We start from the raw sequence: 23,216 nt of genomic DNA, 5'->3' as shown, positions 1-23,216 counted from the left end.
GGGGCGGTGGGGACATGAGGCAATTTACTTCCCAAGGCCATCCCCACTCTGGTCAGACAGACAGGAGCTGTTGTGGTGTTCAACCTTCTCACTCCATCAATTCTGCCCTTAGGTGACAGAGACTTTACATCGGCATGAGTGACAGCTTTGAACTGCTCGCTTGGGTCCCCATGCAAGGCTCATTTAGCCAAAACGTCCAGAGAGGGCTTCGATTCGTTAATGAGCTTGCAAGGCGTTTTGCAGATGCAAGCTCCTGTGGGACCTGTTGAGGGTCTTCCTCAACATGCTCTGTCAAGCCCACAGGCAGTGGGAGTGGGGTTCTCCCTGGGTAACCCACAGTGCCACCACTTCTGATGGCACGGTCGGCATAAGTTTTTTCTTCTACTCAAAACCATTTTTGGTTAGGGGAAAAAAAAAGAAACCCCACACCCAGCAACAGCATTTCATGTTCCACCCATGTCGTGCCAACAACTGAAGGCAACGCAGCTCAACAGCAAGACGACTGCGTAGGTGCTGGGGGACTGCACAGAGGAGACAGATCTGGGGCTCCTGTGCTGGCCGGCGGGCACAGAGCCCCAGGGTGGGCACGGGGGGTTTTAAAGGGCGATACAAATAGGGGGTGCCCAGGTCAGGGTCTGCCAGGAAACATAAACTGAGGCACCCCCAGATTTAGGCGTGCAGCTCCTGTTAGTGGAAGCAACCAGCACCCTTTTCCCCCCACTCCTGCAACGTATACATCCTATATATACACATACATATTGTGTGTGATATATACCCCCCTGTGCAGGGCGTGGGCGGTGGAAATGCACGCTCTCACCACTGGATGTCACTCCTCCCCACCACCGCCCCAGCTTTTGGGGAGACCCCGGGGCCAGGCTGGGGGTCTCTGGGGGGGACCATGAGCCCCAGGAGGGAGCGGGCTGGGTGCCCCTGTCCCAGCGGACCTCCCAGGGATGGCAGTGGTTTGCAGCAAATGCTGCCCATTAGTCCTGGCCTGGAGGGGGAGCAGGGCTGGAGCCCCAATATTGCAGGGAACCAAGGGGGATGCTCCGGTCACCTCATCTGTAGGGACTGGAGGCCACACAGCCCCCGAGGGGGTTGTGGTGGAAGGCATGGGAGGGTCAAACCCTCCCGCTGAAAGGTGAGGGCATGGGCTGTCTGACACTCTGGCCAAGCCCCCTCTGTCCCTCCTGCGAGAGCAGCGGGGAGCTCGGCCCTGAGGAAGAGCCAGGTGGGAGCAGCCACTGTTGCCCATGGGCACGGGGCTCGGATGTGCTAGGGAGACCCCCGGGCAGCCCCACATCCGCGTGTCCGGTTAAAAGCAGGTGTGGGTCTTGCCAAAGCAGCCCCCGCCCCTTTGACACCCGCCCCCACCCCCCTCATATATATATTTGTATACACACAGCTTATTCCCGTGAGGATGGTGATGGAGGTGACAGCAATGATGCAGAACATGTATACGTATACAATACAAGTATATGCTTTGGTATTGACGGTTAAAGAGAGTTTTAAGCCTAGAATGAAAAAATTCAGACCTTTGCTTCCTATCATACCCATGCAGCCGGCTTATCAGGGGCTCATCCAAATCCACCTTAAACAGTAGGAAGTGGGTTCTTACTAGAGACAGCTCATCAAACTCGGGGGCCGGGGACGGCCCCCCCGTGACCGGGGCGGTGGGTTTGGGGGAGGGGGCAGGCGAGGTGGAGGCATGGTTGAGCGTGTCCCCCTCTTCCATAGTTCGGAAGGCAGCCAGGCCCATGTCATCTCCCTGTATATCATCCAATGTCTCGGTGAGGGCTGCCAGCAGCGCTTCATGCTCGTTGTCTATTATCTGAAAGGAGCAGGCAGAGAAGAGAGGGGCAGTTAGGCTGGGCAGAGGGACCGGGGGATGCTGGGCAGCGGGGAAGAGGGGCTGGCAGTGCCATACCAGCACCCACACTTCCCGGTGACCCCGCAGAGGACCTGGGAGAGCTCCTCCCCAGCGCAGCACTAGGATGGCATCAGGGAGAGAGAGACCCAACTGGAAAAGGAGCATCGGTCTTGTCCCCCTGCGCCCCCAGGAGGAAAATAATGAATCAGAGCATCTTCTCTCCCCATAGTTGCCTCTACCACACCATCAGGCAAACAGCAGCAGATAAAGGATCTGTGATTAAAAGGCTCCTTGCCCAAATCCTCCCGACTCTGGGCTGCAAGATCCCCCTCGGCACTGGCTATCACAGCACTGCTGAGCGGAGCTGGGAGCAGCATCCAGCTAAGACGGGAGCCCAGGGAGGGGGCAGGCACAGTCCCCTGCCCTCTGCGGGGCTGGGGAGGCCCGAGAGGGCATGGCCGGTTATTCGCAGTTCTCCTGATGGCGAAAGCGAAGAAAATGTGAAGAGCTGTAAGCTCAGCCCAGGGCTGCCCAGTGGACAAGAGGGCATGGCCCCCCCCGGGAGCACACAGGGGAAGCACAGCCCAGGCTGCACCGCTGGCCAGATGCCACAGCCTACAACAAGCAGTATGGGGTTTTGTTTTCACTAAAACCCCCTGAACGCAGACACCTCCAACTTGACAGGGGCTCTGAGCCCTCACACTTAAAGCCGGCTGCACCCAGTGCTCTGTGAGGGACTCTATCAACAGAGCACGGCCCCCAGAATGAGATGGGCCTTGTATTACAGCTCCCCTGATCTATTTTTTTCAGCAAATGGCATGATTTGGGGATGCTGACATGAGATTTGTGAGTTTTTGGAGCTGCACCGGGGCTGCGCTGGGCTAGGCAGGGCCACGGGCTGCTCCTGCCTCCTCCCAGCCCACTGCCCCGACCTGCCCCCTCGGGCCCCTCTTTCCATCTGGACATCCTCAGCCGATGCACCTCCAGCCCTCCCAGCACCATCCCAGTCCCACACAGCCCCCCAAGTCCCCTTCCAGTCTGAAAATATGGTGCAAAAGCCCAGAAGAGGATGCAGAAGCTGAGGAATGGCTGAAGTCAGCCAGCAGTTCCTTCTTTTTGGTCCTCCTCCATCATATTCTGAATGCAAACCATATCCAACAAGAAGCAGGCTACCATCAGCTATAAAATTAGCACAGGGGTAAATTCAGGCTCACAAGGACTGTTGACTGCACACAGCCTCCCGCGTTTCTCTCGTTTGAAAATTAAGTATCTTTTGTTCTGTGCCCTAACCTTGCTCGCAGTTACTAGAGCAGGCTCCAGGGAAAGGCAGCAGGATGCTCCATTTTTGGCTCCATTTCTTTTCCTCCTGTTACTGGCACGAGATTGCTGTGCATACAAGTTCAGTGGGATGCATTTCATCGTACTCCACTGCTTCTAATGGGCCTGTCTTTTGCATTTCTTTTCTGTTTATCTTTTCCCCAGGAAGTTCAGTGGAAAATATGCATCTCGTGATGAAGGTCCCTCAGCTGGACTGGACCATTTTCAAGCACAGCATTAGCACAGCATAAAAGCCAGAGGGTTGTTACTATGGCCAGGTTAGAAAATATTGGGGCTCTTTTTTTTTTTTTCACCCTTGTTTAAATACAAATCCTCCTCCCTCCTAAAATGTAACCAATGTAAGTTGGTGACCAGCAGGCAGCAGTGGGTCGCAACCTCCTTGTCCAACGGGGTAAGGGCCTGGGTGCTGCTCAGGAGGGCACGGCGACCCCAGCCCCCAAGGACGGGGCACATCCAGGACACGGCATGAGCTTTGGGAAAGGTGAGCGGGCTGCCCAGCCTGCTCTGCCCCTGGTCCCCAGGCAGCCTCTGCAGCTCCCTGCTCCAACCTGCCCGCGCTGTGCTCACAGCCCTGCCCCAGGGGCACAGCTCTGGGAGATGCTCAGCTCTTCCATGAGGAGAGGCAAAAACGTGCCGAGGGACAAGGACCAGCACTGCTGGTGCCCAGGACCATCCTCTGTCCCGGGCTTTGAACCGTGTGGTCCCAGGTGCCAGCACAATGATGGGGCCATCCCAGAGCAAAGGTGAGGAGAAACCAGCCACCCTTGGCCAGAGGGACCCCAGCCCCAAACGCAGGGAGGATGCCAGAGCTGGAGAGCTGGGGGAAGGGGCTGCTTTCTGCTCCTGGGAAATTAATGTAGCTGCCCCACCCCACAGCCCTGAAACCCCCATTCTGCCACCCCAGCACACCCTGCCATCCCAGGAATCGAATGGGATGTGCTGTACACCAGCTGTAATTCCCTTTTAATAATACATCACAGGAGAGCTGGCTCAGCAGCCCTCCTCTGCTCATCCACCTCCTCATCAGCCTTACTCTGCTTGCTCTGTTTACAGCCGGTGCACAAATTAACGGAGCGCTAATCAGCTGGGGCAGAGCTATTAATAGTTGTGTGGGTCCCCTCCTTCCTCCCTCCTTCTCTCTCCTCCCTGCCTCCATCCTTGGGTCCGCTGTGCCAGGAGGATGGGGGTACCTGGAATAGCTCGGAGTCATCAGTGCTGTACTGGCTGGAGTCAGTCTCCGAGTGCTCCCCGCACCACTGCAGCTCGCTGAAGCAGCTGGCCGAGTCGAAGTCGCTGGCATCCAGCTGGGATAAATCAATCTCAGGGAAGTCAGAGTAGAGGTGCTCCTCACCAGACACCTCATACTGAGGAGAGAAGAGAAACGGGGTGAGCCCACCACCACGCCAGAGGGGCAGGCAGCAACAGGCAGCAGCAACCACCTGCGGACATGGCCGGTCTCCCCATGTGCCATCGCCTCTGCTTGAGCCCATCACTCAGACCCTCTTTCGAATCAGCTGTGGCGAGTGGCTCCAGGAGCAACGACAAGGCAGTGGAGAGCGCAGAGAGCACCCCTTCACTGCACACCTTGCAAATCAGTTTGCACAGCCTGGCACTGGCACTGCTGGTTACCGAAAGCCGCCCTACAACTGCCACCAAACCCCGCCTCTTGCGCCCCGTGCTGTGGCGGGCGTCGAAACAGCAGCGTCTGCACGGGAAGAGCCTCGTGCAGAATCTCAAAGCACAGCCCAGCCACGCAGTGAAGCAGTTGCTGGTGCTCTTAGGGAAACTGAAGCCATTCCTGCCTTTGGTGCCCTAAGGGTGACACCCAGGGTTATCCAGCTGCCCTGGCGATCAGCGATAACAGTGAGGCAAGAGACTTGGGCGCACACAAGACAGCAACGCACAGGGCCAGGCTGCGGTGGGTGGCCTCATACCCGGTCAGCGTGGCTGCTCCGTACCCTGTCCCCGTCCCCACCACATGGCACTGAACCGCTTGGGGACAGTTCCTCCGGGGAAGCTGCATGTCCTACACATCCCAAGGCACCGCTAAGCAATACAGACCCTGGGCCCCTCATTGCACACGCAGGGTGAGAAAAACGACACGGAAACAAATCGATGTCCGGGTGCACACAGGGCGACGCGAGCTCTAGGAACGGAGCTAAAAATGTCCATTTAACCACAGAAAGCAGCTGGGACCTGCCTTGCTTCTGCCCGGCTCATGCTTGGTTTTGCCCCCAACATCCAGGTTCAAACGTGGAGGGGAAAGGTCTGGTGTGACTCCTCCCGGTATTGGCTGCTCGGGGGGAGTTTTCTAGCGATGAGGGAAACAAGTTTATTTACAGAGCAAATGGATTTTGGAGCAGGCAAACATCTGAGCACGTGAGAGAGGCTGCAGGCCAGGAGAACGTGGGGGCCTCCCCTCCTGAAGTGCCCTGGAAGGGTCTCCTCCGACGTTCAATGGGAAGGAAAAGGGATTTCCAGCTAGCTGCAGGAATGGAAAAGACACTGTTCCTCTCTTTCTCTTCTCTTTTCTTTTTTAATTGGGATAATCTGGGATTATTGATTGTGTTGTCATAGGCTGAGGAGCCTGTGTGCCAGTGCTCCCCATCAGGTTTAGGATACCCTGTGCCACACCAAAGGACACCCCTGCACACATACACCCCCCATTTGGCATTTCTCACCTGCTTCCTGCCCCGTTCCCTCCCAGGGGTGGTGAGGAAAGGGTGAGCAGTTTGGAGGACGCAGCAAGGGCAGGAGAGAGTGGCTTCATGGCCCAACAGTGAGCCAGAGCCATGTCCCAGCAGCGGACCGCTGGCCCGGCCGGCCCCACAGCCGCGGCAGGGCTGGGGGCTGCAGGGAGCTGCTGATGCTGCCCCAGCCCCGCCGGTGCGGGCAAACCCCATGGGGGGCTGGGGAGCTGCCCCCGTGCTGGGGGGATGCTGTCCCCAGTGTCCTCCATCCGCCCTGCCGCTGGAAGGAGGTGTATCAGGTAGACATCCACAAGCGTGGTGCTACCAAGTATATCAGGCACAAAAAAAATCTACACAACACCCTGAACGGCTCCGGGATCCGGATACTCCTCATGGGCCCCCCAAGGCTGGGGGTCTTCAAGCCTGCCCTGCAAAAACCTTTGCTCCCTGGATGGTCAGAGTGCATGTAGCAGGTCAAGGGTCCCCGTCCTCATCACTGCCAGCTCTGGGGGACACAGATGTTACCCTTCCCCCAGCTCTCCTGTCCTCTCTGCTCAGGGGCATCCTGGGCTGCTCTGGGATCAGACGTCCTTTGGCTTTTCAGACATGTCCCTTACCTGCTGTGGCTTGTCCCTGCTTTCCTGCCACCACTCTTGTGCCTGCTCCAGAAAAAGTCTTGCAACAACTTTGGCTCCCCCATCTCCCCAAATCTTCCCATGGGAACACAGGCAAAGGCTTTTATTTTTAGAAAAGCCATACATACATATATATATATGTGTGTGTGTCTGTGTGTGTGCGTGCGTTCAATTAAAAATAGCAAAGCAGTCAAACTCTCTTGCTCCTTTTGATATGCCACAAGGGAAAAGATCCTGGTGCTGAGATCACAAGGAGCAGCTGACACCAGTGCTCGGGACATCGTTTGATCAGCTCCACAGATGTGACATGTCCCCATTGGCAACAGGGCTGCGTAAAAATAAACTCCTGCAATCTAATGCTGCTGAGCTGCCCTCTGGGCACCCCGGGGGCAGGAGTGCCCCGGCACTGCCATGCTGCGTGCAGCCATCCCGAGGCAGCGGTTGGCAGTGGATGCTCCCAGGTTCCCGGACAGCACAGGTCAGGAGTGCCCAAAAACTCAGCTCTGCCTGCACTGGTCCTCCTCCTCCTCGGAAAAAGCAGGGAGAGCGTTTGCTCAGCGTGGCCGCCTGCACCGGCACCCGGCAGGGTATCCCAGCATAAAGCTGCAGCTCCAGCCAGCCCTCTCTGCTAGAAAGGATCATTTAACCATCCCAGCAACCGAGGACTTGAGTCTCTGGAAGGAATCCATCACTCTGAGCACTGCTAGCCCGGCACCGAGCGCTGAGAGTGGAGCCCCTCTGGGCTGGCCGCAGGGGTGGGGGAGGACCCAGCCCCCTGCCCGGGTAGGGGCTGGCAGTGATGGGGAGGCGGCCTGTGGGCACTGGACCTCATCTGCCCTGACTTTCCCTTTTCCCACCCTTTGCATTTCCTGCTGCCTTGGGAGAGGAGTGAACTTTTGTTCTAATTTTACTCGGGAGTTTGTAGGAAGATCAGCCATGGGTTCTTGGTGTGCAGCCAGCAAACACCCATGGAGACATGCTCAAAAATTCAGAGGCATCCTCCAGCCCAGATACCTGGCCCGTGCACGCTGCAGTGTGGCCACAACCAGAAAGCTGCCAGCAGCTCGTTGCGACTTGTCTGATGAATCCCTGCTCCAGGGAAGAGGGATGCCCAGGCAGCTATGCGGGTGCCCCTGTGCCACACACCTACATCCTTTGGGGGAGCTGGAGCCCAAGCCTGGGCATCCCCTCCAGCAGCTGGAGCGCCTGGCAGCAGCACCGTGCTGGCAGCTGCACCTGAAAGCCAAAGCTAAAAGGTGGAGGGCATTTGGGGGAATGGCCTCCATTCAGAGATGTCCTCCTCGGCTTTCTTTAAAGCATGAACCAACTCTGACCTCAGCCCTAGCAGAAACGCAATCGCAGTTGCAGGACAAAGAGGCAGCTGATACGCACTTGCATGTTGCAAGGAGCTTTGCCTCTGCAGAGGCTTTGCTTGCTGGGAGGACAGAGCATTAATGTTTTTATTCACTCACTGCTGAGCTCGGACAGCCTTTCCCCACCGCGAGGGGTTTATAACTTCAATCGTGGGAGCAGGGGTTGCCCCGGGAGGCTGGCAGGGACCCTCGCACCAAGGGTTTGTGCTCATTTCGTGCCCTGGCCGAGGCTGGCCGGATCCAGCAGCAGCTGTGCTGTGCCTGCCTGGGGTCAGTCCGGAGAGCAGGAGGGCTCTGCGCCCGCCACAGCTGCACCGCCCCACTGCCAGCCCCACCGTACATGCCCACCATGGCAGAGCTGGCAATAGCGAGAAAGCGCAAGGGACAGTCTCCAAACCAGCAGTCAAGGACATCCAGAGGTCACCTCACCAACTCTCCTGTCCCAGGGAACCTCAGCTGCACCTAAACATCTCCAGACAAGTAGGAGCGGGGCTCCTCCCTAAGCACTGAAGGTGAGGAGGGGCCAGCTCTGCCCGCAGCCTGCGCTCTGCCTTCTCCTGGAAGCCCCCATGAGCAAATCAGCCTGAGAGCTTCTGGTGGCTCCTTGGTCAGCATCCCTTGTCTCCCGGGGCTGCGAATGGAAGAGGTCCCGGGTGCTCTGGGGACTGCACCCACCAGGGCACCTGCTGCTCTGACTCCCTGTCCCTTTGCAAGCCCCCAATCTTTGCCCTTACCGGAGCAGTGACAAGGCAGAGCAGGACGAGGAGCTGGCATGGGGGTTAGCTCCATCTCCCTGCCCAATAGTGACGGTGGCCAATGCAGGCAACCATCTCTAGTGTCCCCAGCAGCTCCAGCACATGTCCTGGGCTGGACCTGCAGCAGAGTGAGGGCAGCCACTGGCTGGAGCCGCATCCAAGGATGCCCCATCGAGCACAGCTCAGTGCTGGCTCCCGACGTCGTGGGGACAGCAGGTAGGACATTTCCCCTTTGAGATCTTTCTTCTGCTTTGGAGCAGCGTTAACTCTGGTGCGTGAGCACATGAGGTCTTATCTCTGCAGAGACATGAAGTTCCTCTCCAACCCCAACTCTAATTCAAATATTGGATTAACGAGACAGGAAATGTTTTCCTCTTTTTTAGTGTCAACTTAGGCACCTCAGACTAAACTCCCCAGTCAGCAGGGCTGGAGAGGCCAGCTGGGGCCAGGCTGCTGGCTCCTGGGGGCAGCCGTACCCAGTGAGCCCACCAAGAGCAGACCTCAGCTCCACGTATGTGCACCCAGCTTGCCTGGGCAGCAGGCAGCGCACAGCCCTCCTGCCTGCCAGCCTGAAAACAAGCACCTGGCACCCAGAGTTCAGCAGCCTTCAGGCAAATGCTGATGCTCTGGGGTCTTGCCTTCCCTGCGGCAAGCCTGGGAAAGAAGCTAAGGGGTGATGCCACCTCCAGACACCGTCTTGACGGAACCACAGCCCTGCTGCCAGGCAATAGCAACCTAAACCAGGGCAAGCAAGAGAGCTCAGCTAGCCGTTGCCTGCAGTCCCTAACTGGCTCAGAGGGGCCGGGGATGGGGCAGTGACCGTGACGAAGAGACCTGCAGGTCCTCTCCTCTGTCACACCCACAACAACAGCACCAGCAGAAATCTCCCTTATCTGCAAAACCCCTGAGTCCAGCCCCTTGAAGTTGTGGCCAAGTACTTTGCAGTGAGGCTCTGAGCGCACCGGGCGATGGCACACGCATTGTGCTCATGCTTAGTGAGGCTGCAAAAGTTTCAGCTTCCGAAGTCTGCCGGCGCGAAAGGGCTGCTGGATGGGTGCAGCGCCTTCGCGGGAACTTAATCCTGTTTAAGTCTGGGAGGCCAGATTTGCATTGCCGCCTGCATACACAGCCCCAGGATGCCTTGTCATTCACATGCCACTTTGCTGTATGGAAAAAAGGAAGGAAAGCAGCAGCTCCTCGGAGGGGCCGAAGGAACCGGCCAGAAACAGGCAGCCTATCTCCTTGCCGAGGAGCTGAAGCGGTGACTCAGCCCCGCAGGGAGCCTCCTCCCTCCCCACAGCCGAGTGCCTACCCAAAGTGTTAAGGGATAAATATACATCCCCACGCGCTGGAGACAGAGCCCCAAATTAGCCAGTAGCATTTAGGCTGGGACCCAAAGCAGCAGAAGGTGAGAAATGCCGAGAACACGAAGTGCCAGCTCCTGCCAGCCCTCCCTCGGTGGCACGGGCAGTGCCAGCTCCCGGTGCCCATGTTCGCAGTGGGCTGGGGACTTTCCCCCTCCTCGCCCTCACCCCAGACTTGTCTCTAAAAAGGAAAGAAAATCCTTGGGCAGGGGTTTTTGGAGAGAGCCATCCAGGCTTATCAGGGAAATCCGTAATTACAGACTGCTTGGAACAGGGATTACAGCCATGCAAGGAGACGGGCACCGCACAGCTGTTTCACTGGGATGAACTCTTTCCCGGGGAAGGCGGCAGCAGGCTGGCTGGTGCAGCGGTGGGCACAGCTGCCTGCCCCACTTGCTGCTTCAGGCGGGTGGGAGCCCCACTCAGGCAGGCAGGGACAGGCACCTGAAGACCCCCAGCGCCCTCCCAGGCCGCCCCAGCATGGGAGCAGGGAAGCAACGGGGGCACACAGCCACCGGGACCCACGCCAGGGCCAAACCCAGCCCCGTCCGCCGCCGGGGTGCACCCTGCTGTCCCCGCGGCTCCCACCCAGGGGATGCAGTCCCCATGCGCTCAGGCCACCAGCACCCTGGGGGGGCGAAGCTGGGTGCTGCCAGTCCCTTATCATCCCAAGGACGTGCCAGCTCCCTCCCAGCCCTCCCAGCCCAGAGGACCCGTGTGGGGCAGGCAGCTGCCCTCCAGTACCGGGGGGGAGGGCAGAGGTGGGGATGGAGGAGAGAGCTATAAATAAGTGTAAATACAGCAAGGAGGCACCTGGCCAGAGCTGTGAAGGTCACTGGAGTGCGTGCCAGCAGATAAGCAACCCCCCTCCCCACTGGCATTTGACAAAATGTCACTGTAAATGAGGGAGAGGTGGTGTCGGGTTGTGCCTTGGCCTGGCCGCCCCTTGCCACCCCCCGATATTTATAGCCTGAGAGCCCCAAGCAGAGGGCGAGTGGTCGCTCCTTGGGAGGCAGTGAAGGCAGAGGGGCCCCTGCCTGCAAACGCACCGATGTGACACAGCGGAGGGAGGCACAAGGAGCGCAGAGGCTGGGCTGTGCAGCAGCAGGCTGCCGCTCCCTCATCCAGCTCCCCAATTTTGGGGGAGAAGGAGCGCAGGAACCTCCCAGGCTCCCGGGTCTACACAGAGGCGTGCAACACCTCGCTGTCCTGCTAGGAGCAGGGCATTTCGCCCTCTGAACTCTGTTGATCTTTAATTTCTTTTTAATTTCTTCTTATCTGTTTTAACAATTCAGGTCAGCTAGCAAGAGGGAAAACCAGCACTAGCATTTAAAGCCCGGACAAAATAAATAGCAGGTTGATCCTTTCTTCCACTCGAGCTGCTCAAAAACAACCGCTGCTTGTCCGCATTGCTGCGGCACATGGGAGCCACCACGGCAGTGCCAGGCCCCACACCGGACACCCTGCAGCCACACGCATGGAGCAGCCACCCTCCGGACACAGCCTGGGAAGTGCAGTGGGTGCAGGCACCACCAGGTACCCAGCCCAGCAGCACCAGGAGGACGAAGGGTGCTCAGTGCCAGGCTCCGAGCCACAGCCCAAGTGTGAATGTAGTCTCGCCTCCTGACTTTTGTCTTACATTAGCAGGGTGTAATTAAGATCAACCATGAGATGCCAGTAATAGGAAATATTAAACATTAACTGCAAACAATAAACACGAACTTGCCAGGATATCTTTGATATGGAGGAAAGATGGAAGAAATTGCACTAAACTATCACTGAGTCACAGGATAGAAAAAAGGAGTCTGAGATACTGGTAATAATGCCCTGAATAAACAATGTGCTGCTGGAATACTTTAAACAAAGGTGTGTCGGGTTTAGGAAGAAGGGCAGCAGCAAAGTATATCACAGGTTACAGAGCTGCGTGTTCATACTAAGCAACCGTTTATTTGGGCTGCAAATTACAGAGTCCACTTTATTTCTGCCTGAGCTCTGGGACGGGCCAGCCCAGGGCTGCAGGACCCACCGGTGCCACAGCAGAGCTGGGGAGACCCAGCTGCCCTGCACAAAGCACCTCCCCACTGCCATCACCCTCCGGCACCGCCACTGCTGGGGCAGCACCACCAAACACCAGGCAAGGGCAGAAAAGGAGAACTGAGGGTTGTTTTGCCCCGTGCAAGGAGAGAGGGCAGCAGGTAGATGCAGTGGGGAACGGGCTGTTCCAGAAGACGGACGCTCCTCTCTCAACACCGGCTAATGGAAACAGCACCTGCCGACTGCAGCTGCTGCCAAGCACTGTGCCATGCCCGCTGCTGCTGTTGCCACATCTGTGGGATACGGTCTGCTGGGCAGAGGGCTGTCCAGGCAGCGCCAGTGTGCTTGGGCACACACAGCATGCTGATAACAGCGTCTCCCATCGCGAGGAAGTGTGACAGCTTTATCCTGCACCCCTCAAGCCAAACACTAGCACCCTATGCCAACCCTGCCAGCAACCAGCCTGGCAAACACTGCCCACTGCCCGCTGATCCTGGCACAGCAGAGAGCAGCACCCCCAAATATGCACCTGCCAGCGGCTGCTGCCAGCCTTGCCCCAGTCACTGACGGGTGCTGCTGCAGGCAGCGGGGCTGGCACTGCTCGATGGCATCAGCCAGGCAGGGCACGGGCCTGCTCCTGAACCCTGGTGGTGTTTTCTAAGAAATTCTTTGTTATCTGCCTCAAAACCAAAGGCAGGATCAATAGACAGCAACTGGCATGTGCTGAGCTGGGTGCAAAAGCACGGTGGGAATGGAAGCGGTCCATCAGCTCAGGAGGTCTCCAGCCCTGCCATGCAACCCCCTGGCCGTGGGGAGAGAGGCAGAGGCAGGAGCAGGCAGGTGTTGCGCTCCAGCACAACGCTCACCTCCTCGCCACAGCGCTTCTCCAGCGAGGCAGCACAGCCTGCGTGGGGCAAGGACAGAGCAAGAGGTGGCACAAGCCCTGCAACCTCGAGAGGCTCTGCACAGAGGATGCCCGGCGGGACAGGGAGCAGTGGGGGCCACGGCCGAGGCCAGTGGGGGCATCGAGACCCCGAAGCTCTCGGGACTGCTTCCACTCGCAGACCACAGCTGGAGGTGGCAGGAAATGCTGTGGCCCCGCGAGACAGGCTCAGGAGCCCTGGGAGCGGGGGTGCCCCCGCGCTCCAGCCAGGCTGGCAGCACAGGGGGGGCCAGGCTGTGCCGCGGGAGCGGGCAAGCGCCTGACTCACCAAGGAGCTGACTATTAGCCAGCTCTGCTGGTCACAAAAATTCCCCACGATGGCAAATGCCTCCTTCTGAAAGGAAAACATGAGGGAGCGATTATTTTCAGACCTTCCTCTTCTGATGTCCTTGCAGGCAGCAGCCACATGAGAGCTGTGGGCAGAGGGACACCAGCGAGGAGGCTCCCCCGGGGTCAGGGTGGCTGCAGGGGCCGGAGGAGGAGCAGCCCTGCCCCTGCCCTGCTCCAGCCACCAGCCCCTTTGGAGGTTTGGTCACCAGCTCACAGGCTGACGGGGCTCCACGAGGCCCTTTCTGTCTGGAGGATATTGCAAATGTCCTCCTGTGGCACAGCCCATCCCAGCTAACAGCAGTTCAGCTCCATGGGCACTGCTCGCCCTGGTGACGGCAGCTCTTCACCCTTCTCAGCTGGCTGCAAGAGCAAGTTCCTGCCAGGAGGCAGGGAGCAACCATCCCTCCAGCTCCCACACTACCAGTGAGGTTGAACCTGCAGTAGCACAAGGAGGAAAGCAGAGCCGCTGCCTGCAGGGAGCATGGTAGACATCACCGTGTCGTGCCACGTCGGGTTCCCACTCCAGCTCCAGAGCTGCCCAGGATGCACAGGCGAGCCCAGCCTCAGCCGTGCTCCCTACCCGCAGCCACAGCCTCGGGATCTTCCGCGATGTTGTGCTTGGAAAGCTTCCCTTGGCTTTGCCAGGAGCCACAGCCACAGCCTGTGGTCCTGGGAATTCCTGAACTACTCCTGGGGGCTCGCACAGGCAACATGAGGAAGCCGGCAGGCTTTCAGGGTCCATGGGTGGGTGGTGGGGAGCAAGCGTGCCAGCGGGGCAGGCTCTCCGTTGCACTGGAGCCGCTCGCCCCACGGCGCTGCCAGCTCTGGGGTTGCTGCCTCGAGGTTGTGAAATGACAGGGGAGGGGAGGCCAGCTCAGGGTATACTATCATTACTGAAATATCCTCCTCCCCTGGCTCAGGACACCAAACACAGGGCTTTCTGGGTGGCAGCTAGCGGGAGGCAGAGGCTCGGCACGCAGCCTGGCTCTGCTGCGCTTGGCGGCAGGGCTGTAATTCCCGGTGCATTCTGACACTCTGCTGAGGTTACAGCCAGCCCGAATCTTGCCCCTTTACATACACATGTGAAGAGCCGGTGAAGAGAACCTGCTGACTGCCGGACACCACAGCCCAGTGTTATCCCTCTGCCAGGTCTGTGCCCATCATCTGCAGGATGCTCTTCACCTCCCTGAGCCGTAAGTGCCTTTTTGGACCTTGCCATTGCTCCCGTGCAGAGCAGGGACTGTCCGGGCAGCCTGTCCCCTGCCGGGAGCACTCCCAGTTCCTTTTGCCAGGGAGGTGGCAGGCAGGGAAGGAGCAAAGCATCTCTCCTGCCTGCCTGCCTGCACCTTTTGTACCGAAAGGCCTCCTCGCCTCCCCCGCCACAGAAGACAGCGCAGTGTCCCACGCTATTGGGTGCTGCCCGGGCTGCCGGCAGCAGAGCATCATCTTAGCACTAATCGGGACGAGGCGGGAGACAGGGAAGGTTCAAGCTGGGGTTAAGAAGGCGCAAGGAGGATCTTCCCGCATTAGCCTGACCTCCCAGCGCGTCCAGCCCCGACACTCTGCTGCCACAGGCATGCTCGTGACGCACCATGCCCTGCCGGGGGTCAGGGCACCGTCACCAAACCCGACCCACTGCGACTCTCAACAGAGCCTTTCTCCTGCCAGGCACCGGCTGCGCTGGCCCTCCTGCTGGGGGGGTTTTGGGGAAGCCCCCACTGTGCCCAGCTCCCACGTGAAAAATGAAGTTTTCAGCTGGAGGTGCGAGGCCTCGAAGGATGAAAACTGCTGTGGAAAGGGCAAAACCACTCGGATCTGTCCATACCCTCCTGCCAGGCCTGTCCATGCGTGCCCAGGCCCATATCCCGGTGGGCGTGGAAGCGCCAGCCCTGCCCAGCGCTCCCTGCCAGGCAGGCGGGCGCTGCCGGCCACTCCTCGCTGCATGCCCCTGCTGCAGGGGAATGGGCAGCGCTGCCCACGCCGGCTCCTGCCGGCTGCCCTGCACGAGGCCCTGGCACCCCATGGCGTGGCCTGCTGCCTGCACCTCACTGCTCCCCATCGCCAGGATCCCCAGCGAGAGCAAGGAGAGGGGTCCCCACCTCCCCTTCTCCTGAATCGGGCGCTCCCTCCTCTCCCCCCTCCAGCAAGGCCCATCAGCTGGGCGCTGCAGTCTCCCTGATTAAATTGCTGCCCATTTTCTGCACAGCGCCCGGAGGTGTCCTGGCCGGAGGAGATGCATCACCACCCGGCATGGTGACTGCTTGGCTCCGCTCAGGCACAACCCTGTCTGCGCTCCCCAGGAAAGCCGGAGCGGGGAGAGCGGGGGTGCCTGGGCACCAGCGGGCAGGCACAGCGCGCGCGCCGATGCATCTTGGGCTCTCCCGGGTAGGGCCATGCCAGCCCCAGCACTCCAAAAACGCGGAAAGGCAGCACAGCCGCATCACCCCTTCAGTGACTGAAACCACCTAAAAAAGCTGGGTATTTTCCAGGGGGGCATCATCAGTGCTAGGAAATCACTGGTATTAACTGATTAACAGTATTGATACTATTCCAATTATTACAGTGGGGAAACTGAGGCACGGGAAGGTGAAATGAGAGCCGGTTACAGCATGTCCCGTGACCACGGGCTATGTGCACGGCCCACAAGGTGGATGGCGGAGGCATGCTCCCTCAGCAGCACCGCTGGGGCTGCCGTGCAGGCTGCACCTTCACCAGCACAACCTGTTTGGCCTGGGGATTTCCCAGTGCTACACCAACCGGCACAAGGCTTTGCTGTGCCTGGGACAGCACCAGAGCACTGCTGGTGTCCCGGGAAGCAGCGGGTGTCCCAGCCAAGCCACCTGCCCCCACGGACCCAGGGCTGGGGCTCCGTCCCTGCTTTTTGGCTCTGCAGGGAGCATTTCTAGGAGCCACAGGCTGGAGCCAGTGCTGCCAGCCCAGCTGCTCCTCCGAACTTTCCCCAGCATTGGGACCAGGCGCTCCTGTCTCCCCTCCGCAAAAAACTGACTCACCCCGGAAAGAAACTTCTTTGAGATCTCCAGATAGAAAAATCCCTCCAAGGGCAAAACGCTCCTTCAGGAGCACATGCAAACTCAGACGATCACCCACATGCACAAAGCTTCACACTATTCCAAATTCCCCCCTGCGAGGGACCACACCTTTCCCCTCCCCAAAACCCCAGCCCAACAGGCTCCAGCGGGGTGTGCGCGGGAGCTGCACAGCCAGGTGGGGTCTGGCTGCTCCCCAAGTGGGGTCTAGCTCTGGGCTGGGACCCCTCTATCCTTCCCCCCAAACCAGGGGGGTGAAGCCAAGAAACGTGACTTCCTATGCTTAAATCAGACCCTTTTACCCACTCAGTGTCCTGAGGTGCCAGCTTCCTCGCAACCCTGCCCTGAGCTTGCCTGCTCCCAAGCCTTGTCCCCCACCTTTTTTTGACACCAGCTAATCCAGAGATCGACCTAAAGCCAGAGACCTTAGGGCAGGCTGGCTTGAAATCCAGATTTGAAATCTTGATCCAACAGCCTGGTGCCCAGGAACTGGTCTGACCCTGCATCCGCCTCCAGGTCGGGAGCATCAGAACCAAGGGTCCCCTCCAGTGCATGGGAGGCCACCTCTGCCCTGGCAGCACCATGTGCCAGACGGACCCGAATCCCCGCACAGGGCTTGCAGGGGTTAAGGCGCCTGCTTGGTGTGCCACCTTCATACACTTTGAACGGTCCCAGCGCCTGGCAGCAGCTCCCCAGTCATGTGAGCAGCTCCAGTTACCATCCCCGCCACTGCCTCTGCGCCCCGCTTTTATCCTCGTCCATCTCCCCGCTCCACAGAGGCCATCCACCTCTCTTGGCTGCCTCCGCTCCCCGTGTCAGGGGCTGCCAGGTGGGACTGCAGCCAGGTGTCCTTGGGCAGAGTCTCCAATGTCACCTTGGAGGGGAGCGCTGCGGCTCCAGCTGGGCAGCGGCAGGGAGGCAGGGCAGCGAGCCCTGTGGCCGCGCTCAGCACAGCATTGGTAGGAGGACCCTGCCGGGTCCACACACGCTGAGCCCATGGGCGAAGCTGGCTTCGCACCCTCCCGCTGCTGCCAGAGGGGAGCGAGCCCTCCCTGCACCTCCGAGCCCCCAGCAGCGTGGGCACGGCACGCAGCAAGCAAACTCCTCGGCCTCTCCATCCAGCGCTCCGCTGCGAGTGTGGTTTCCAGCCGTGGGTGACTGGATGGAGCCACACATCCCCAGACCCGGCTGAGCCATGCTTGGTTATGCAAACCACAACGGGAGCTGTTTCAACTAGTTGGATTGCTGCCTGGCAGTCAGGTGCCTTCCTCCTCCTCCTCCCAAAACGGCTGCCAGTTCCCCGTGGGCAGCTGCCCAGGCTCCCACAGGTGCCTCTGTCCCCACGCTGAACACGCCATGCCTGCTGCCAGCAAGGGGCTTTCTCTCCCTGGGGTGCCCTGGGAGGTGGAGGCAGGCACAGGGGCTTGCCATCCCCTGGCACAGCACACTGTTATCCCCCAATGCAATGGTGAACCAGCCCTATCAGCAGGTTTCACAGTCCTTGAGGTGTTCTCAAGTGTCCTGGTACTGACGATGCACACTGTGCACCATGGGCAACCAGAGGAAAGGTCCATGTGCAGCTCATACTGACACAACACCCATCACGCCTGGCCAGGAACAGGGATCCAGGGCCATGCAAGCCCCAGGATGCAGCAGAGGTGGGGAAGGGGCTGTGTGCCCCATTGCTGGTGAGTTTTGCCCAGCACTGTGGTTGTGCTGGGATTTCCCACGCTGCCTGCATCCTTGGTGGGATGCAGGAACTCAAGCAAACTGCTCCCTGTGATGTGCTGCAATCAAAATTTGGAGGGGTGCAGGGAAAAAAACAGTCAAGGTGCTGTGAGCCACAAAGGAGGCCTCTGGCAGAGCTGGTCACCATGTCTGTCACCAGCTGGCTCAGCCATACTCACGCCTCATGGCAATGGCTCAGTGTTTGGCTTTGGCCGGAGAAACTCTCCCCAGGCTAGGAGGGGAGAGCAGCCAGTGCATGGAGACCATCTGCTCCAAACAGCCTCCAACATGTTGCAAAACAGGGGAAAAACCCTGGATCCGAGCACCCGACATCCTCATGCAAATCTCATCCTTCCCAAACCAGTACCAACCTCACACTCTGGGACAGAAGGAAACCTGCAGCTTGGCTCTGCACAGGGCTCTTCCTCCTTTGCACAATGCTTCGGCCTCTCCTTAAATTTCAACACGGATTGCAGGGAACTTCATATGCCACCAATTGAGTCAGCGGGGGCCCAGCAGCGCTGGCTCTGGCAGGGAAATGTTCCCTAACCACCCCCAGCTGCTCCCAGCAGCTCCAGCGGCACAGCCGGGGCAGCCGGACTGGTGCCGGCGGTTTAGGCACTGTATGGATTAGCAGCTCCACGGGGCAATAGCCGATGCAGTGCTGAAATGCGGGATGAAGTGGGATGAAGCCAGCTGCCTGCCTGCACCAGGGCTGCGAGGCTCCTGCCACAGACGGTGTCTGACCCAGGGAGCCCAGGTGGGAATGCAGAGGGGGAGAAGTGCTGCAGAGCCAGTCTTTGTACCATTAATTGGAAAAGAGAGAAGAACCAGCCAGCCCAGTGCACGGAGAAGAGAGATGCCGGCCTGTCTGCACCAGCAGCAGTGCCAGGAGAGGAGCTGACACCGGGCTGGGGTGGCACAAGAGATGGTTCCATCCCTGCAACATGTTTCTTTACTACAAACTTCTGTGCAACAAAATAAGGCCTTTGCCAAACCAAAAGGGACCCAAGCCAGCTCCTTCCAAGGCTCCCTGGGATGCTCTGCTCTTCCCATCCCTCAGCAGGTGCCAAGCTCTTGTCACGCGTGTCAGTTTTTCTGTTTGGGGTGTTTTTCCAGCTGGTGCTGGATGTCCTTGACGAGGTTCTCCACAAAGGTGGCATCAAGCTGGAGGAGCAGGGAAACCTGCCTGCGCTGAATAGTAAAACCCGCTGGCAACACCATGACGCGTCTCCAGACACTGCATCTAAATATAGACTCTCATTTATTACCCTGCTGGCTGCTGGATTTGGTGCGAGAGGAGCCGGGGGGCTGCACTGATGCTCCCCCGTGGCTGGGGATTGCCCATACACATCCAGTCCAGAAGCTCATATTGGCTTAAACAGGATGCAAAGCATAAAACAGACCATGAGCCTTCTCCCTGGGTGTCTCCCGAGAAATGGGGCTGGTTTGCTGGTGAAATGCTGTGGGTCCGAATCTCCCACTCTGCATCCCGGAGGGGTTTAGAGATGTGCTGGCACGAGCAGGTCCTGCCTGGGTGGGAAGGGATTCCCCCCGTTCCTGGCGAGCGCAGCCGCGGTACACAGGCCACCCAGTGAAGGATGCTGCGCCAGCCCCCAAGAGTGCAGCTTTCCTGTGGCTTCCCTGCCGATGAAACGCAGGCATCCTTCCTCACCCAAAACAGCCACGGATGCTGCGCTCGACCCCACTGCACTTACTGTCTCCCTGGGACTACGGGCGAGGGATCATTTCTGCCAGGTCACACCAAGATTTGTCCCTCTGTTGCACATCCCAGAGAGAAGGTGACATGCCCCAAAATTTGCTGGGGACCTGCAGCTTCCATGACGCCTTGCCAAGGTTTTCCTGAGACACCTGGTTCACCGATGGGAAATGCGGTGCTCGGGGGGAGGGGGTCAGTGCTCAGGGCAGGGCAGGCAGGGGAGGATGGAGACTGCATCCTGCATGCCCAGGAGAGTGCAAAATCCCACCAGGCTCAGCTCTGGGACATGGTGTGAAGGCAGCTGCCACGGGGCCAAGGCACAGGCAGGAGCAAGAGGGGTGAAGCCCGGGGTGCTGTAAAATGCTGCTGGCTGCCACCCACACTCACGCAGCTGCAAGCTGCCGTGCCACGGCACCGTTCCCCTGGCAGCTGACCCCGCACTGCCACACACAGCCTCCCCATCCCCGGCCAAGCTGTGTGGTCCCTTCGCCTGACCTCCCGTGGGGGAGCATTCGAGGGGGTGGGACTGGGTGGGACCCCAAAGGTGCTCCCACTAAAACCACAGCACTGACCCCAGCCCACGGCCCCGTCAGAGCCATCCCAGGAGATGCAGGGCTGGTGTGAGCTGCCTGCAAGCCTCCGCCTGCGCAGAGCAAGCTCCCAGGACCTTTCCCACTGCTCTCTGGTGGGGACATTGGAGCAGGGGCCCCATACAAGAGGCAGGAAGGGCAGGGAGCCACGCTCCATGGGTGCCATCAAGCCCCAGGCTGTGTGCTTGTTGCCTCCATCACTACATCTGAGAAAAATGGGTAAAAAAAGGGGATGCACCTCAAGTCAGCTCCTACCCCTGTGTGGCTGGGAAGCCAGGCTGGGCCAAGGCGCTGCTGGCTGCTCGCAGCAGCCATCCTCCCCGCTCTTGGCGCTGAGTCCCATTGAGACAGGGCCAAGCAGGACAGGAACTCCAGGCATCCTGCCTCCTGCTGCCGGCGCTCCCGGCTGGCCGGTTCACACTGGGACACCTGCTCCCCGGGTGGCCAGGGCACCCCGCTGCCAGCACCGCCGGTCTCAGCCCCGGCTCCTGCCCCGTGACCGCAGCGCCAGCTGAAGGAAACAACCGTCCATCTCCCCAGCCCTCTCGGCCTTTCCCCCACAACCACCCTACTGGCCAAGAGGGAGGCTGGGAAGCGGTGGGAGGGAAGGGGTTAAGCCATTAATCATTACTGCTGGAGAGCAGCTGGACCCAGGGCGCATGGCACCCACAGGAGCGCCAGTCCTGCACCCCAAGCACCCCGGTATTGGGGCCGCCCACGGGTCTTGCAGAGTGGCGGGGGTCTCCTGGGGGCTGCCTCATCCCACCAGCAGCCGGGCCAGCAGCACACGCTCCTCTGGGTGAATCGGATCACATGGTGGTGACAGCAAAGGCAGCCATGGCACCCACTGCGCCTGTGCCACCGCCCATGTGGGGACCGGGAAGCTGCTGGGCTTGCACAGCACTCCTGCTGCACACCCACCCATCGCACACCCCGCTGCTGCACACTCACCCATTGCACACCCGCCCATTGCACAGCCTCCTGCCGCACTCCCACCCATCACTGGCACAGGGAGGGTGCGATGCAGGCACCCCCAGCATCCCCCAGGCAGGGGCAGAGGTGACTCCCCCTGCTCTGGAGCATCTCAGCCACAGGCTGGAAGCTGAGCTGGGCAGCTGCAGAAACAGTCCAAGGCTCCTGGACACAAGGGATGCTGGCACCCCAGGGTGCCATCCCCACGCGGGGACAGGCAGGACAAGGTGCAGGGCTCATGCAGAGCAGCTGAAAAAGCCACCCTCCGACTGATGGGTCTTCAGCCTCCATGGAGTGTCCCCGCTGCCGTGGGGGCTGCAGCAAGACTCTTGCTGCCAGTGGCCCATGGGGACCCGGAGCAGCACGGTGGGGAGGGAGCTGGGGCTCTGCAAGCCCACAGGAGCCCCGTGTCCACGAACATCCCTCAGCCCAGCCCTGGATACAATGGGATGCTCCCAGTCTTGAAATTCCCATTCAGTCCCCACTTGGGGACCAGAGACAGGGGACGTGTTTTGACCCTTTCCTCCCAAATCTCACCATCTTCCAACCAACCTTCATGTTTTTGGGGCGTGGAGAAGCCTGAAGCAGTCCAACCCTCACTGCATCTCCATGCTCAGGGTAAGCTGGCCAGTCCCATGCTACATTCCTGAGCCAGACCTTACAGACGGCAACAGCCCTTCTTTTGGGGGAATGTCTGGGCTCATGAGGCAGGAGCACATCACAGACCTCCCCATGCCTTTGGGGGCTGCTCCCCCTTCTCCCCTCGTTCCCTGCTCAGGGACCATCCTATGCACAAAGACTTACAGCAACCCAAAAAAACCCCAAATGTGATCTCTGGATGACCTCCTCCCTGTGCTGACATCTGCTGACGCAGCAGAGAGGGGACACATGGATGCCCTGCTTCTGCCTCCCCCCTCAGCCCCAGAGGCCTTTCCCCTGCTTTCTCCAGGCTCACGGGGGGCATAAACCCTTGGGCAGTAGCTGGTATTTGGGTAACAGGCCACAGAGTACTGGGGATGCAGAGCCAGGAGCATGCGCTGCTGTCGCCCTGACAGACGGACGCCTGCAGCCGCGCCCGTCCGTCCGTCAGGACAAGAGCAGCGCATGTTCCAGCAACTCTCCCACGGCTGCCAGCAAACACCCCCGGGACCCCCAAGTCCAGATGTGAGGGGTGGCAGATGGGAGAAGAGCTCAGGGGAGCAGAGCCTGCCTGCTTGCAGCTCTGCCCTCCCTGCCTGCAGCTCTCCAGGCTGGGGGGCCCTCCCGTGGCATCACTGCTTTTGCACCCCAAGGACTGCAGCTTAGTTTGGATGGTCACATGTGCTGGGTGAGGCTTTGCTGCTGTCCTGCTGGAAGGAGCCCTGTCCCCATCCCTGATGGGATGCTCTGCAACAGGCTCCTTCACCCCAAACAGCTCACCCCCTGGCTGTGCTGCCCTCCTCACCCTCCAGTTAACGACAGTGACCCTCTCCCACCTTTCCCCGCAGGAGGATTTTGCTAACGCCCGCCAAGGGATTTGCAGCTATAAAGGGCTCGTTAAGTGCTAACCGTGCCCGGGAGCCGGCTGGCATCCATCTTGGCAGACACCCAGCGCTGTCCCGGAGAAACCTCTGCAAAAATCACACCCCATGCCTGCTGCTCCCCAGCCCCGGGCAGCCCCTCGCCCCGGCCATCGCCCCTCGGTAGGGGCATGGGTCCTGTGGGAGGGAGGCAGTGCCTGGGCAGCGAGCGCAGGGGACATCCAAAGAAGGAAAGGAGTCAGATGGATGGAGGAGCCGGCTGGGCTCCCTGGCTGGCCAGCCCATACTGTAAAAGGAGTGGGAACAG

General features: G+C 59.6%; 1 protein-coding gene across 1 annotated transcript in view; it reads right to left on the bottom strand.

The window, feature by feature from the left end:
* PPARGC1B (PPARG coactivator 1 beta) overlaps window positions 1-23,216 on the bottom strand; it is a 48,959-nt gene that overhangs the window by 8,536 nt on the left and 17,207 nt on the right. The window contains exons 2-3 of the mRNA XM_075715212.1: window positions 4,399-4,572; window positions 1,619-1,831 (exon numbers count right to left, since the gene is read on the bottom strand). Of these exons, the coding sequence (XP_075571327.1) occupies window positions 1,619-1,831; window positions 4,399-4,572 (387 nt within the window). The remainder of the gene's footprint in view (window positions 1-1,618; window positions 1,832-4,398; window positions 4,573-23,216) is intronic.

This window comes from Pelecanus crispus, chromosome 8 (assembly GCF_030463565.1).
Source record: "Pelecanus crispus isolate bPelCri1 chromosome 8, bPelCri1.pri, whole genome shotgun sequence".
Taxonomy (NCBI): domain Eukaryota; kingdom Metazoa; phylum Chordata; class Aves; order Pelecaniformes; family Pelecanidae; genus Pelecanus; species Pelecanus crispus.
This window is presented reverse-complemented; position numbering and strand designations above follow the sequence as displayed.